The sequence below is a fragment of the Pagrus major genome, chromosome 15 (genome assembly GCF_040436345.1).
Source record: "Pagrus major chromosome 15, Pma_NU_1.0".
Classification (NCBI taxonomy): Eukaryota; Metazoa; Chordata; class Actinopteri; order Spariformes; family Sparidae; genus Pagrus; species Pagrus major.
This window is the reverse complement of record NC_133229.1, coordinates 11870611-11886872: the sequence shown is the minus strand read 5'-3', so window position 1 is coordinate 11886872 and position 16262 is coordinate 11870611. Positions and strand designations below refer to the sequence as shown.

General features: G+C 41.5%; 1 protein-coding gene across 3 annotated transcripts in view; it reads right to left on the bottom strand.

Annotated features, from left to right (window-relative positions):
- Positions 1–16262, bottom strand: part of kif16bb (kinesin family member 16Bb) — a 55846-nt gene that overhangs the window by 33010 nt on the left and 6574 nt on the right. For 2 of the 3 annotated variants that reach the window (XR_012180129.1, XM_073481698.1), the window contains exons 13-17: positions 9941–10060; positions 9097–9148; positions 8857–8994; positions 6956–7038; positions 3647–3735 (exon numbers count right to left, since the gene is read on the bottom strand). Coding sequence is in view for 2 of the 3 variants with exons in the window: in XM_073481698.1 (XP_073337799.1) it covers positions 3647–3735; positions 6956–7038; positions 8857–8994; positions 9097–9148; positions 9941–10060 (482 nt within the window). In the remaining variant the exon portion in view is untranslated. Of the gene's footprint in view, positions 1–2838; positions 2935–3646; positions 3736–6955; positions 7039–8856; positions 8995–9096; positions 9149–9940; positions 10061–16262 lie in introns of those variants that run through there. The other variant, XM_073481699.1, reaches the window with a different exon arrangement.

The following is a 16262-nucleotide window of genomic DNA, read 5'->3' as shown; positions in this document are numbered from 1 at the left end:
GCCAGAAGAGGCAAATGGTTAAGCTACCACTTGGTTCTCCAGCCAGAGATGGGGGATACTGAGAGGGCTGTCAGATGACGACTTTCAGAGCTAAGGTGGCCATTAAAAGCCGCATGGGTCAGCCACCAGCTGGGCCCGATCCATCACTGGTAGCTCTCGGAGTCCACAGTCGCTGGGTTTGAAAGTGCTGCGATCCAACTTGGCTTCAATATACTGTTGCTGTTACACAGTCCATTTAATAACGAATGATTCAATCACAGTGGGCCAACTTTGTACACAACACAAAAAGCTAATGACCCTAACATAACAAACACAGCCACACACATTCATCTTGAAAGGTTTCCAGACTGAAAGCTCAACATTGCTTATTTCATTACACTGCTAGATGAGAAAATCTGCATTCAGTTGACATAAATGCACTTTGATATCGCACACATTAAAAATCAGGGAACCAAAGATCGGAATAAATACAAAAATGTGAAGTGTTCCCATGCTGTCAAAGGCAGGTCAGACTTTCTGTTAATGCACTTAGCCTCTTCCAGTCCGAACTCTCGAGTGAGACAGTCTGTGATCCAACTGATGTAGCCGATAATGGGCAGGTTGCCTTTGTTGCGATGGAGCACCCCCTCAAGCAACTGCAGGTCAGTTCATTGATATCTCGTACTGCTCCCAGAGCCGAACAGACATCCGCAGCCACTCCTTGAATTTAAATGATATGCCCTTATTTACTACTGAGGGTTACTTCCAAGATGATTGGGCAAACTGGCTGATCAATTCTGTCCTTGCTGCGAGGGGGTTCACGCTATGTGAGCAACAAGCAGAACAAGGACGGAATACATATTTGGGAGATGAGAGATGAAGAAGATACCTCTCTTACTGCCCGTCGTCAGTGCTGGAAGAGAAGATGGTTCAGTGTGCCAGGTGAGAGGAGGTTTTAAAAAAAAAAAGGTGAGTATCAGTTGAATGCAGCGTTTAATATTATTACGTGTGTGTCAAGTTAAAATTTAAACCCACAGAGGTATCAAAATCAAGTGTATTTTGCGATGTAATGTACCGCCATATTCACCTCTGTGTAATTTATTGTTTCTATACCGAAAAAACTAGTTGCCTGCTGATTTCTAAACACCTACAGACTTCAGTCTCTGTCCGTCACAGACTCCTACTGACTTCCACTGTTCTCCATCTTCCACCCACTCTTTCACACCGAACCAAGTGCGTTTTTCTTTGACATTTTCACACTGATGCGGCATAATGAAGAAGGGTGTAGTCGACTAACAGTAGCCTTGTAGTAGTCCTCTATATACACGTGTTTTCACCCAGTCATATCTATGCAGCATCAGAGCAGCAGCTCAGGTGACAGACTGAATGCAGTATGAATCACCTGAGCTGGAAGCAAACAGCTTTTTTTTCTGGGGGGGGGGACACACTGCACTGTGAGGGAAATTACATGTCAGACAGCTCCACATGTTGTAAAACATCAGGGTTATCAGATCGTGAGAGACTAGGGGGTGGGGGGTGGCTCAAATTGCTCACTACTTCAGTAGGTGGTGAATCACTAGAGAGTGAATTGGATTTCGGGCACTAATTCAATGAACACTGGGATGCTGACAGATCAATGACCTGCCACACAGTTCCAAGGCAGCGGGAGGATATAAAGATCAGTCACATTAACATAATGTCTCTCAGAGTTTGCTAGACTATAGTGTAAAACAAAAAAAATGATGCTGATAATAAAAATAAATAGTGAAGTTTGATTTATGTAGAGAACATTTAGACAATCTATGTGAAACTGGTGCAGTCTATATTTCACTTTAAAAGCATAGGACGTCTGCCGCTACGGGACTCTCAATCAAAATAACATTAAAGTTATAAGTAGCATGGAATCATGGGAGTCTCTTCAGTGCTAAACAACCACATGTTCTTATTAAAATCTATACGTGACTCAGGCATAAATGTTCATTGACGAGGTAAGCATTAAAGTTTTAGTTACGTTTAGTCATGATCGCTGACTCCCTTCCTTCTGACTCTCTTCAGGAAGTTATAGCTACAGGAGACCACATTAAACATATTTCCCTGAATAAAACTCAGGAACTCTCTGGGATTGAACATCGTTGGAAACATGTCCCCATAACTTTTCAACACAAGTTAAGCCCTTGGTTATCCCAAATAAGGGCTCAGATGAAAAAGAAAGTTTTCAAGTGATCTTCATAATATGTTATTTTAGGCAATGTAATGAGGAGCGCGTATGTAGTCAGATTAGATAATAATGGCAGGAAAAAAAATTGCATTATGGCCCATCAAAATTCACTTAATCTCATTTGTTAGATAGCATATCTTGGTACAAGCTATTTTTGAGCACATTTTCATCAATTCAAAAAAAGTGTTGTGAACATGTCCCCGGCTACCTCAATGTAAGTGACACCTATAGGGATAAGTTAATTCATTATCACTGTTATTTATTGGTTTGTTTTCACTGATAAATCCTAAATCGACCTTCTGTTATTTGATAAGTTGCAGTTGTGTCTATCTGTTGTGACAGTAGGCCTCTCTCACCACAGAGTATGCAAAGTTTGAGTCCTCGGCTGTTTGAAATTCAAAATAACCTTAAATCAAAGAGGCCCAGTTAACAGGCTTTCATCTGCGGTGACCGTGACAACAGACCCAGTATCTTATATTAATTAATCACTTTATTAATAAAACAAAATTAAATATCATACACTATACAGCCCCTATTCATTTATATAGTTTAACCAATTTCATTTAAAAGTTTAGTAAGACCTACAATATAAAGAAACAATTGTAAAAAAGAGGCAGCCCTATTGTACTATGACCCGATATTGGATTTAGACTATGAGGCCAATGTTTATCTTAAATTGCAAATCTGGGATGAGACATGACCATAGACATTTTTTGGTAGCCCAGCAGGTCCGATACCTTCAAAGAACAGAGCAGATTTTAAAGAAGGCATTATTTTGATGTACTGACAAAATATTCAAAATTAAAATGGTACATTTCTCACCACAGAACTTGGCAAGAACAAGGTTTGAAAAACAAAATTATAACAGTGGCTCATGATGTCAACCTCCGCCGCTAAAACCATGCTGGGACACTCATCAACCATTCTTGACAAGTAGACAAAATGAGCAGAGAAAGAACCATTCTGGCCATTCGGACTCAACCTAAATTTGGACTTGGAACTGGATGGTACTCCGGCTGATTATAATTCACAAATGCAGACGAGAAGGCAGATTGAGAAAGGCCTAATTTAAAAAAAGGGATCTGCAGGAAGTGTGAAGAAGCACAAGAGGATGATGTCGCTTCCAATCAGTGCCTTCCATTTTTTATAGTGCATTCTGGGAATTTTCTGGGGAGCTGAACTGCAAGTGCACCAGACATGAGGCAGTTCACTACCTACAGAAGTAGAGGTCGGTTTGGGACACGCCCTTGGTGGCAGGCGACATGCCAGAATGTCAGAATGGCTTTTTGCATGTTCCCACCTCTCCTCACAAAATAGCTGCCATGATTTATGGCCTTGATTTGGTCTACGTGGCCGAAGAACGCTGCTCAAAAAGCAGACACGTAGAGGAGATTGAGGTGAAGTGGGTTCAGTTCAGCCTGTTAAACAGTATGACTGCATAAAACTCACCCTGGATTTTGAAGCATCACCTTGGACAGATTCTCAGTAGATTTGGACATGTCAGTCAAGGACAGGCTGACGGCAGACAGCAGCCCGCTCTGCAGACGACAGAATGAGAGAGCACTGTGAAATGAAAATCTGTCGGAGTGTGAGGAATGAGTGACAACTGCCTGAGGTAGATTCACAATTACATAATGGTTTAATTATAGTATGTAGTGTGTGTCATCAGTATTCGTGGCACAGAACATGAGAGGGTAGATTGACAACAATTGGAAGAAATGTCAAATCTAATATCTAGTAAATCAAAGCTCTTCCAAAAAATGAGGGAACGCAGCATGAAACTATCACACATTCCCAAAATAAAATGGTCGCAGAAGAGAGCAGCCGTAATGTACAACCTGCTCCATTATTGTAGTTTTTCTCTCCGCATTATCACTCTAAATACTAAGAGGGACTGTTATGCAATTTGCTACTATTTTAAAAGCCACTTCTTCACATCAGTTGCACACATTCTGGGTGAGCTGGCACATATTCAGGCTGAGCGAATGTGGAACTCTTGAGACCATCTCATTTGGAATCGATGTTAAAAATGAATGGCAAAGGCTCCTCTTGGTACCGCAGCGGGGCCTGGATGTCTGCACTTTACTTGGCTGTAATAATGTGCCATTTTAAATAATGCAGAGAGCAGAAAACTGTCAAAAAAGCAGAAGTACAGCTGTGTCTATAAAATGGTTTGTGAATCCATTTCACAACATGAAATAAAGCGCAGGAGGAAGTGCTTAAAGAGGGCTCAATCTGAGTCGCAGCCTTCACTGATCAGTGAGTCAGTGAGTCATTTTCCTTCGTATTCTAAAATAACTTTTTTTGAATAAAAAATGGTGCTCGACCCAACTTCATTTTAAAAATGTCTTTAGAGCAACATTATCAGAGTCTGTAATTGTTCATTGCTTATGTATGTTTATATGTTTGATTGTCCTCTGACAAACAATATGCCACATGCCGTGTGAATTTTCCAACACTACCTTTCACTCTGCCATAAAGCTGAGAGTAGTGAAGCACCCAGGCAGTCATATTTGTATGCACAGTGTCGACCATCTCAGGACTGGAAGCCTGCAACTCTTTCAGCCTGTCTGTCTACAGGACTCCTGCTTCACATCACTTTTTCAGAATGGTTGCTCTGAGCCATTTTAGACTGACTGATCCAATTACACATTTTTTGTATCCTTCCCCTAATTGGTAGTTCTCAGTAAATTTGGCTCAACAAATAGTTTGGACGATCCCTTTGGCTTCATCATGTAGCTGCTAATAAATTGACTAACCAGCAGTTTCTGAGCCTAAAATCTTTCGGCACATTTCAACGGTGAACAGAGCTCCGTTCTGCTTGTTTTGCGACTTCTAAAGACAACTGGCAGCAAAAGTAATGATTCAAGTGCAGTTTTTTCTCCTGTTGATCCATGTAATAAAATCCTAATTACCTCCGGCAGGGAGGTTATGTGTCCGTCTGTTGGTTGGTTTGTCTGTCAGCAGGATTCCACAAAAACTACTGAAACTGAAACTTGGATGAAGATGGGTCTCAGCCCAGAATAGACCCCATTAACTTTTGGTGTGGAGCCGGATAAAAGGGACGGATCCAGGACTTTTTTCTCACTTCCTTCAACAGATTTTGACATTTTCGTTAATTTCTCAGAGAATAATGCATGGATCTTGATGATTTTCGGTGGGTGGTATCTATGAGAGTACAATTTGATGGGAAATTTAAAAAAAATGTATGGTTAATAAATATGTCTTATTGGATTAGGTTTGACTGAATTAAAAGGCGACTGTTGGGCCTTGGTGGAGGCAGGCGCTCTGCTGAGTGCCATTTTTGTCGCATCCATTTATTCACGTTGTAAAACAAAAGCTTTTCTGAGGCGTCGTTCATAAACAGATATTTCATTGTTGTGGCTGCCTTAGAACAAATTTACTGTCTAAGGTTACATTTGTTTCCCCACATCTCTGTAGATATGAATGGATAGGAAAGGAAAATAAAAGATACTCAAAATTAGGGGCGTAACGATTCTTCAAATCCACAATTAGATTTGACTTTCAAGTTTATGATCAAGATTCAATTTGATTTCTAAAAAATTTCAGCACCGACAGTTATGCTATGGTTAGACTTTTATGCCCTGACAACCGTCTTTAAAAAAATGTATGAGGTGCATTTGAACGCACCAGTGTGTATCTGTTGGTGCACGTCCTTTGCCATACGAAGCAATGTAGATTTCAGAGTTTAAGGCGTGCACCTGAATGCACCATGGAGTCTGTCTGAGTGTGTCAAACTCCAACAGACAGCAGAGGAGAGAAGCAGAGATACTGCATTTGGTTTCCAGTGTTGAAATTGAAGGCTCATTTCGATCGATTTTTGATTTAAGATCAAAATTGTATTAAAATGTGATATGTAATAAATTATATGTAATGATCATCAGGCACGGAGTACTCTCTGGCGGAGATCAACTATCACCAGCAGCACTTTTGGCACCACAACAAACTGCAGTAAAAGATTCCGTTTCCAACTTTAAACATTTGACATTTGCAGCCATTGTTTACTAAATTTAAAATTATTCCTGCCCTGTGCATAAACCCTTACGGCTTTTTATTCGTACACCCACTCACGCTTATGCAACTCAAACTTCTCAAGGGTACTTAAACATTAGCAAAATTATTGGAGAGAAACTCCATTGCCATTTCATGGGTTGAGAAGAGAGCATTAACACAATGCTTCTTTAGAAACACATGAAAGTATATGAAAGCCAAGAGGGAGCCGCTGCGAGCTGGACGAAAGGCAGCCAGTTTTGAAAGCTGTTGCACCTGGCCTTCATTCACAGAGAGCAGAAAGCTTTTTCTAAGGTTGAAAACAGATCAACATTGAGGGGAGATCGCTCATGATGTGCAGATCTTTTTTCGTGAGCCAAATTAATGACAACTAGACGTAGAGCTTCATACTTAAAAAGGCAAAAACAAGCAGTAGCAGCTAAAAAAGCGGGCAGTAGTTCTTATTTTGATCAGAAAGAATTTGCATGTGGGGTTTCTGATGTGAAGTGTGCATAAGAGTTCAACATGAGCAATGTTTGCTGAAGGAAGCAGGAATCACAGCTGGTAGTAATGGATACAAAGTGCATGATGCTGACTCGCTTTTACAAAATTACCAGCAGGAAAAAATGCATTTGAGGCAGCATCTTTTTCTAAGAGATGCTCCCTCAGCTTTACAAAAACAGCAGAATAGTACAAGAACACAACAGGGTTTGTTTGTGGTGGTTTTGGGGTACTGTCCGTCTGTACCTGACGTTTCTCTTTCAGGTGGGCAGCTTCAGTCGGGTGGTTAAACCGGAGTACAGTTCCTCCTCCTAGCTGTATGATGGCACCTGGGGGGAGATGTGGGAAGAGGTCAAAAATATGTATAATTCAAACATGGTGGACGAAAGTAAACAATGGGTTGATGGTAAGAAACTTTTACCAAAGTCATGTATTGTATAGTCATTGTATTTCTTGTTGCTCAATGTTTATAGCTCTGAGCGATGAAATGCAAAACTAATTCTTTTTGTTGCTCCTACATTCCGACATGACGCACATGAACACACCGAAGACGGAAGAACGACTTCCCAACTCGGGAAAAAGAAACACCCGAAGAATACTTGAACGCAACATTCATCCTCGGCTGAGCTGTAATAATAGCTAGCTTAGTTCACTAGTTCCTACATGAGACTGCTCAAAACAAGTTCTGTGGATTATCTTGAGTAACTGGGTCATGATTTCTGGAAAGAGACAAGGCTGTCGAGTTTTCCAGATGTATTTTGGGGTGCTTTGAGCGCCACAGGCCTCCCAAAACTCAAAACCAACTCAAACCAAACCAATCTAGATGGAGAGATAACACTTCAGATACAAGTGACGTGTCCTTTTAACCATTTGGTAGAAGTGCTGCACAAGCTACCGAATTGTATATTGTATTGTGAGAAATACTGGCAGAGGCTAAATGTGATGTGTTTCGAGATGGATGCAGTTGACAGTAATGGTGCAGGAAAACCTGGCGGGCTCAGGGTGGCACAGTATCTATAATGCAAGGTGAGTAGCAGTAGGATTTGGCCATGGGAATCTTCCTGTCTATGTGGGATTGCAGTGAACTGTCTCTGCAATGAACCTGGGGAAAACTTGACAAAGAGCACAAGAGTTCTCCACCATTTTCCTCTGCTGGGGTAAAGTGAACGAATTGCCATGAAGAACACAATCCCCAACGTGATTGGCAGTGACCTAGAGCGTGGGGATGATTTACCAGGGAAAATGCTCAGAGGAAACTTGAAAAGTCTTGTAAAGCTTTAGAATTGAAGTGATATTAGGGGTTTATGTATCAGACTGCCGCTCATATGGCCACATCCACAGATTTTCTCGAGGTCTCCTCTCCGTTCCTCCTCCTCTCTGCAGCAAATACTAATCTTGCTACTACTAATGACTTCTGACGAGTGACAAAGCACCTGAGAGGGCAGCCTGTGATGGATTCCAGCTGCTGTTGGACTGAAAATTACTATCATTTGTTCAAGAAAATAGCTTCAGATGCGACCGTTTCTGAAGGGGATATTGGATAAATTGAAATGGTTATAAAAGAGACTAGCGTAGCCGGGTCCCTGCGCTGCCTCGTTCTGTGTGCAGTTTTTATCTCGGGAAGGCAAAGCAGTGTGGATGAGGAGGCAGTGAGCGGGGAAAGCTCCCAGCCCCGGCAAGCAGCGGTCGGCTCAAGGGGGGCAGGAGTTTCAGCTCCGCTTGGCTCTGCCCTTTGAAAGGTTAATGCTCTGGCCCACTTCAAACCTGTCGGCCCTATCAACTCCATCTGCCAATTAAATGGAGGGCCTGGGGCTTTGTCTGGAGCTTTGTCCGGGGCCTCTCGCCCTTCAAAATGTTTAGTAAGAGAAATGGCATCTGCCCTGTCGAGAGTGGTGTTCACAATCCACTCATGCCCTGAGAGCGCTGCCATGGGAGAGCCAGGGACATAAAGTGGATTTAATTTTCAGATGTGATGCAGTGATCTCATATAACTGCATTCAAAATGAATGAAAGTGTTATCGCCTCCCACCAGTCAGATAATTGTGAGTCTGAGAAAGAAATCTTCATTATTACAGACATGCCTTCCTCCCTCCCCCCTCGTTCATTAAAGAATATCAGGAGCATATTAGCTTTGCAGAAATGCTTACCCTGAGTCAGCTGGCAGGGTTCAGTTACCACAGAGCCGTTGACTGAACACAGTGCACCATCCTGAGGGATCAGAGTCACTGTCCCAGCACGGTTCTCAAGCACGCAGTGTTCAGCGAGGAGCCTGGGCCCATGGAGAACTACAATGCAATTAAATATGAAAGCATAAAAGGAAAAACTGCTTATTTTCAGTCCAATGGATAACACAGCAGCAGGAATATAGTTTAGTAACCTTGACTCACCAATACCCTGACTGCATGATGCTTCGTCACTCCCGATCAGTGTTCTGCCCTCCTGGAGTGAAGATTAAAAGGTCATGATGCAATATGCAAGCTGTTGTTAGACAAGCAGAGCAATTATCGAGCGCACTGGACCTTGGGTGGTAATGATTTCAGAGAAAACTAGAGACCATCGTGCGGTGGGATCACACCAGCCGTCAACATGTTCTTGTTCTGACCGAAATAGTGATTACTACATTATAACATGAAACCAGACCCATCAACAAACTTGGCCTTAATTGACCATTTTCGTAGTTCCTACCCCCTGAGTTCTTGCCACCTTGCTCGAACTGCTGTCTAACTATAAAGTGAGGTTGCATGCATCTTCTGACATCTGACTCAGAAACTGAGTTACCCTGAGCTCAGAATCCAAGATGGTTGCTCCATGCGTCAAGACTAAGTACAAGGTGTGCAATATATTGTTTATTGTTTATTTTGTCTTGTTTTTGTGTCATTAAAATCAGTCATACGCACAGTATTGTGAAACTTCTATATGTCGACAAATGCCACGTTATGTGTTGTTATCGACTGGTATTGCTAACATTAGCTAGCAATGGCTACCAAAGGCTAACGACAGCTAAAACTGGTAACATTAGCATTGGTCTTAAAAAGTGCCAATAAAATGTTATAGCTTATAATTTGCCCTATAACATTTTAAAGGATTATTGAACCACTTGTTATTTTTGCATTATTGTGACTCGTGCTTTATTTACTTATTCATGTGGAAAATGTTTGCTTTGTAGTGTGTACTCCATCTGTGAAAGACAGTTAAAAATGTAGAGCTGTGAAGTTCAAATGATCCATTTACTTTCAAATAATACAGGATGATTCCAGTGATGAGCAGGTCTTCATCAATTCCTATTAGATGAGGTAACTGGCAGTCCAGGACCACTCCACCCCTCTCTTTCCTCAGAGCCACAGTCTCCTCCTATAAAACAACAGAGAGAACACACCATGAGGAAAGTCATTCAATAGCCTGTAGCTGGAATGGCACACAATATGAAATAAAAATGCTGACAGACATTTAATGGCAACCAGCAGAAAACTGAATTCTTTATGACTGCTCTTCCTTCCCTGAAGGCCAAGCAGAGTAGCGGCGTTCCAACCATGTGTCGCCGCGAAGCAGCAGAGTGGCTAACGGCAAGAGAGACGCCATAAATCATTCAGATTATCGTGGCGAGAGTCAAACTGTACATTGTGTTCAGCGAGCGAAACAGACGCAGTGCCACCGCCCACACGTACACACACAGACAGGTGGGTTGTATGCCACGCGCCATTGCCTTTATTGATACATAGCTACCAACACTGTAGGTTGCTATTAAAATGCTCCTGAGCTTGTAAAGTATGTCAGCTTTAGATAACAGCAACAAACTTCAGAGAGTTCCATGTCATTTACGGCGTATCTGAGAGGAGGGCAGCTTCCTGTGAAGTGGAAAGCATGCCATGGCTTTAACATAAAGCTGCAGAGCATTTCTTTTTTCACTTTAATGTATTATTTGTGGAGAAAAGTGATTAACGTAAGACTGTTTCATCGGAGCATTGTCATTTTCCCCCATTAAATCATGCCATGTGTTTGCATAGATGCCAGATCTCAGAAGCAAATCGTGAAAAACACTTTAATGTCCATACCTCACATATAGGCTATTGATTAACACAAACAGCAACATTACAGCTACATTGCAAAAAGTTGGATGAACCTGGCGTGCTTGCCCAGAAATCCCTGCTAAATATATATTTAATGGTGTTACAGCAGCTCTCTACAGACATGCGATAAGAAGTAGAGAAATTGATTTAATCCTTGAAAGCTATTTCTAAAGCACAGGAAGGCTACACTTAAACCTCTGATCTGCTCCATACACCGCTTCATTGCCTCCAACAATTGTTGCTGAGGAAATGTAAAAGCCTGAGTCACACCACCTTACAGCATGTGTCTGTCAAGGGCCGATATTCATTTAACTTCATAGAAAGAAGGTCATTTAGTGTTATTTCATTTCTCGACTTGACTAAAAAAGGTGCAAGTTAATATTTAAAAAAAAAACCTGACAGGGTTCAGACAGAATTAGTTTCTTGAGAAGTTAATTTGCCATTATTCAACAGACGTGAAACACTCAGCCTGAGATGACCTGCTAGGTTCAAAAGACACACTGAACTGGGCCATAAAGAGAAACTTAACTCTCTAGGCAAGTGTTTAAGGCCGCTAACCTTTTCCCCTCGCAGGCCGATGGCTCTGGTTCAATAACCCAGAGTCTTCCCCAAGTATGAGTGGCCCTATCAGAAGTATTCTTCTGCTAAGCTGGTGGACTAATGCCTCACATTGCCATGGATTATGATAAGTACCTCCCCAAGAGGCAGAGCAGAAAATCTCGCATATGGGAGGATTCAGAGGCAACACTCTGCATAAACTAGTTCCCTTCTCTTTCAACCTCCTCCTACTCTCTTTCGTACATAGACTGGACCGAGAAGTGAAAGGCATGTTCGCCGGCAGCACCACCTCGCTCATTGGCAGTTGTGAGACGGGAGAAATCCTTCCCTCTAATGAAGAAGGAGAGGCATCGACCCCAGCCCCTGCACTTAATTAAAAGGGATTCTTCACAGACTTCATTAGAGGTGGGGAGCAGCCTGGCAGATTAATGCACTTTGTCACTTTTCCTCAGACAACAAGAACAGATGAGATCCTTTTATTTTCTCCTCACATACCAGAGAAAGTTGCTGTCAGTCAGTCAGTCAGTCAGTCAGTCGGTAAAAAAAAAAAAGTCTGCTTTCAGACTGAGCAGCTGGCGAACATGCTGTAATTAACTGTGGCCTGGACCAGCAGCCAGGCACGGGCAGCATTTAGGCTTCCATTAAAAGCCATCATCTGTGGTTGGGCAGAATTTTTAATGGATTTTTCTCAGCGCTTTGACAGTTCAGGTTCCCGACTTGGTTAATATGCATTTCAAAAACACTGGCACACTAGGCCACGCAATCATTCTTTCCTGGCTGCCCATCACCCTTGTGAAGTGGAGCAACTTGCCAACAGGACAGATAAGCAGGTACTGGATCCAGAACAAGAACAAACTTTGGCGTTTGAATAGCTCTGTTACATTAAAAGGTTAATTTAATTGAAAAAGTTGTATTGACATCCCAAATTGCTGCTCTTTATGAAAGTTAAAATGAATTATGCATAAAAAAGGGAGAGGTAATTACATGGCCAGTTTTCAAAATGACTTGAAGCCTTTTGTTTGCAGTGATTGGTTATAAATTCCATTATGTTAACTCGCAGAATTGAGTTGGCATCGTATTAAACAGCCGTTTGAGTTTGTTACTCGTCCCTTTCTGTCATTTTTGTTTGTGCTGCATGTACAAGAAGAATCTACTAGAGACCTTTTCACAATGGGATAACACCAGCCGAGGCACCACGTCAATGTGTATGGTGCAGTGGAAGACATGACATGAGAGAAGTGGCCAATCTAATACGCTTAACAGTCCTCAGATAGTCAACTTTTAGAAAAGGTATACTGGACTTGCTATGCTTTGTCGTAGCCATCTTTGGCTGTAGAAACTAGCTGCCGTTAGCGAGTAGCTCAGTAAGCTTTGGAGCTTAGTGGCATTATTAGCTATTGTTTGGACCTTACCCATCTTCAAACTCTGCCTTCATTTTGATCTAAACTACAGACCTGTAAAATTTCAACACAGCGTCTTGTACGGTTGTGACACGATCACTGTTACAAACTGTCCACACACAGTCATATAAACACCTCTCAAAGTACTCTACACCACTTCTGTGGTAGTTCCCACAACACCAGACACATGTTGTGGCTGGTGATCAGAAAGATGTGATTCTGGTTGTGCTGGGTAATTAGCTTCACATGCACTCCATATCCAGCAGCACATTGCCTTGCATGCAACATGTGCAAGCAAAACAACTAAGAGCACCTCTCCTGCTGCGTGTCCCGTCGCAACTTATATCAGTTAATGAAAGTTTGTCGTTTGGCACGATAGGACAACATATGCTCAAATTTCACAGATTCTCAGAATTTCTGTAATAGATTTGTCAAAAGAAAAATCAACTGCAGTGTTATCTTACTGTTATGTATGGTACAGTTGATTTTAGGGCCCCAACAAGGAGATTAGAAGGTTTGAATGACATCTGTAACACATCTGCTGGCCACGTGTTTCAAACACGGATAAATAAGAGCTAATTTTCAGAAAATAATTCAAGAATAGAAAATCAATCCAACTTGGAGCCGAGCTTAACTGGCATGTGATGAATTAAAGCTGGTGATACGAATACTTAAAAGGTCATGAAATGCTATACTGACAAACTATGATGCATAACTGCTGACAGTATGAGGTAAATCAACATTACACAGAGCCAGGCTCAGAGCGTTCGAGGCTTAAGTTGTGTCTTTGTGCTGATTGTAGCATGTTTAGGAAATACAAAGACTACAAGGATCAAAGAACCGCTGTGGTTCATTTTATCGTACTGAAATGGAAGTTCCTCCCACCGCGCTGTGAGACAAGGGGACCTGAAAGGGAAGAACTACTCACAAATCTGTGTGTGTGCATGTGTGCGTACATATACACCCCTGCAGTCGAACAACATTTCACTTTACCCTCTTCCTGCCTTTTTTGTTCTCTCAATCTGTTGCCGTCTCAGTCTGGTAAGAGGCTGCTGTGGAATCCATCTCATATTAATTACTTTCTCTTTCCCACATGCCCTGTAACCAATCTGGGAAGCTGACGATGAATAACTTTGCATTCTAAATCTGCTTTGAATACAGAATTCGAAATTCTGTTTACACCGCTCTTGGTCAACTTGTCTCCTTATGGCCCAAGCAGAAATTTTCATCTAGCTCTCAGCAATGGCATCGACTGAATTAAACAAAATATACGAGACTTGAGGACTGGGAATGGAGTCTGCTCCTAATTTAAAAAGCATGAGTTAGAGTGACATGGAGGCTGGGTTATATCAGAACCACTCTTTTTAAACACATGTTGAAGGCCATTTGTTAAAAAAAAAAAAAATCTACTTTAAATAATTCCACCAATGCAATTAGGGCCTTGTTTGTCAAGCACGTGTGCTGAATTTTAAAACTGGGGCTGCTTGTGCTTCTTCTGAGCAAAGACACCACCTGTAATGTCTGTGCAGCATTCCATGCAGGAATCCCACTTATCATTTTTCACCCGGGCAGAATGCAAATGCACAGGAAGACAAATGTCAAATCCATAAAGCCATTCATCAAACACTTAGAGTTTAGGCAACACCAGTGTGCCTGCCGGTCACCGGTACGGTGGCCTTTTCGCCTCAGTGTCACATTGTATCATGCATCATAACAGGTGCTTCCACATGGATAAGCTCAGCTCTAAATAAGGCCAGTAGAGATGGATGATGTGGCCTCTGAGGCATAAAGTCAACACCGCTCGAACATGCAAACAGATTTACAACACTGTATCTTTAATTAATATGCCGGACAGTCAGAAATTAAAGTGCCATATGTCAATAATCAAGACCTTTTAATTAGGAGCAGTGACAGCTGCTAATGAGTTCCAATACACTGTCATGAATAAAGGGCTGTCGAGCCTCGAAATGTCACCTGCTTACCACCATACAGACAGAATTAGAATGTTAATTGTCCATACACACAGCAGACACTCACATGTTCAACACTTTCTTACACAAAAGCAAAGTGACCACTTACTCTAGTGGCTGCTTCAAATCAGAAATACATACATCTATTCAGAAATCTTTCAAAGGCCAGATCAAAACAACAGTTTAAACCCATGCAAACTACTACAACTAGCACGTATGAGGGAGACAAGAAGTCACTTCATACTTTTTATGACTGGCACGCTTCACCGTTCAATGCATAATGCAACAGGCTACTTGGCTGAACAGGATGAGTCCCAAACAGATGACATTTGCGGTTATTTGGAAGGTTGGGCACAAATTCAACAGAGGAAAAAGTGTTGAGTGTAAATTCTAGGTTGGCAAATGGTGGCATTTTTTTTGTTGCAGCTTGGGGTCTCGCAAAGATGCTGCCTGCCACCCTGTTCCAGCCTCAGAGAAACCACACTGAGTTGAAGGCATATCTGTTCTGTTTCTCTTTGTGAGACTCCCCAAACACTGTCGCACACTAACTTTTACGATCATTACAAGAACTCAGCTTTTTTGTTGCCATTTAAATTTAAATAGATGGAAAATTTCATTTAAATGCCAGGTTGACTCTACTCCCATTACCCTCTCCACTCCATGAAGTGGCTGTGGCTGTTCACAAGACTTGCAGTGACACCAGCTGGTAGGATGTCTTTACTGCAAGCAGCACTGCTGCTTGGGGCTGACTGCTTTGTTTAATGTTAGTGTTAAAATTAATAGAGCAAACCATCGCACTACGCACTCGGTGGCCTTCTGTTTTACTTACATACATCCTTTTGTACCAAGCTTCAAATGGCATCATCATTCTTCAAACAACTCTTGTTCCGACTGGATGTCAGACTTACAAGTACAAATGTGTTATGACATATTAGTAGATTGAAAATGAGGGCGTAGAAAACAAGGCAGGCAACAAAAACATAAATAACAAGAATAACTAAAAAACGATTGTCTGTCTGGAAACAACAAAGCTCCAAAGAATATACCTGAACAAAGGTACCCAACATTTATCTGAAATGTTTACTCGGCTCTGTGCAAAAAAAAAAAAAAAGTACTTTAAGATGTCTAACTACAGGGTTTTACTGCAAGTCTTTAAAAGGGCACTTTGTACTTTTAGAGACGAAATTTAAACTGGGAATTTTAATATTCAGGTATGAGGTAATAGTAAAAACTCAGAAATATTCATTAAGTAATTTATTCAAAATATGTATTATTCAGTCATGAAAATGTAGAAAGTGTTTAGTTTGTTAAAGGCATAAAAAAGTAGTCAATGAGGATCTTTCTCCCTTTCCAAAAACTACATAGTGCACCTTTAAGATATCTCTTGATTCAACAAAAGTGCTAGAACAAACTGGATGACTGGAACAAACCAGTTATTGTCTTGTTAACCTTTAGCTCATGTCCAAGAATCAAACACACAGCACCAAGCATTTGAGTCAAACTAACTGATTGGCCCCAGGATATTTGCACAAATGCTCACTTGGCCTTTTAATCAATG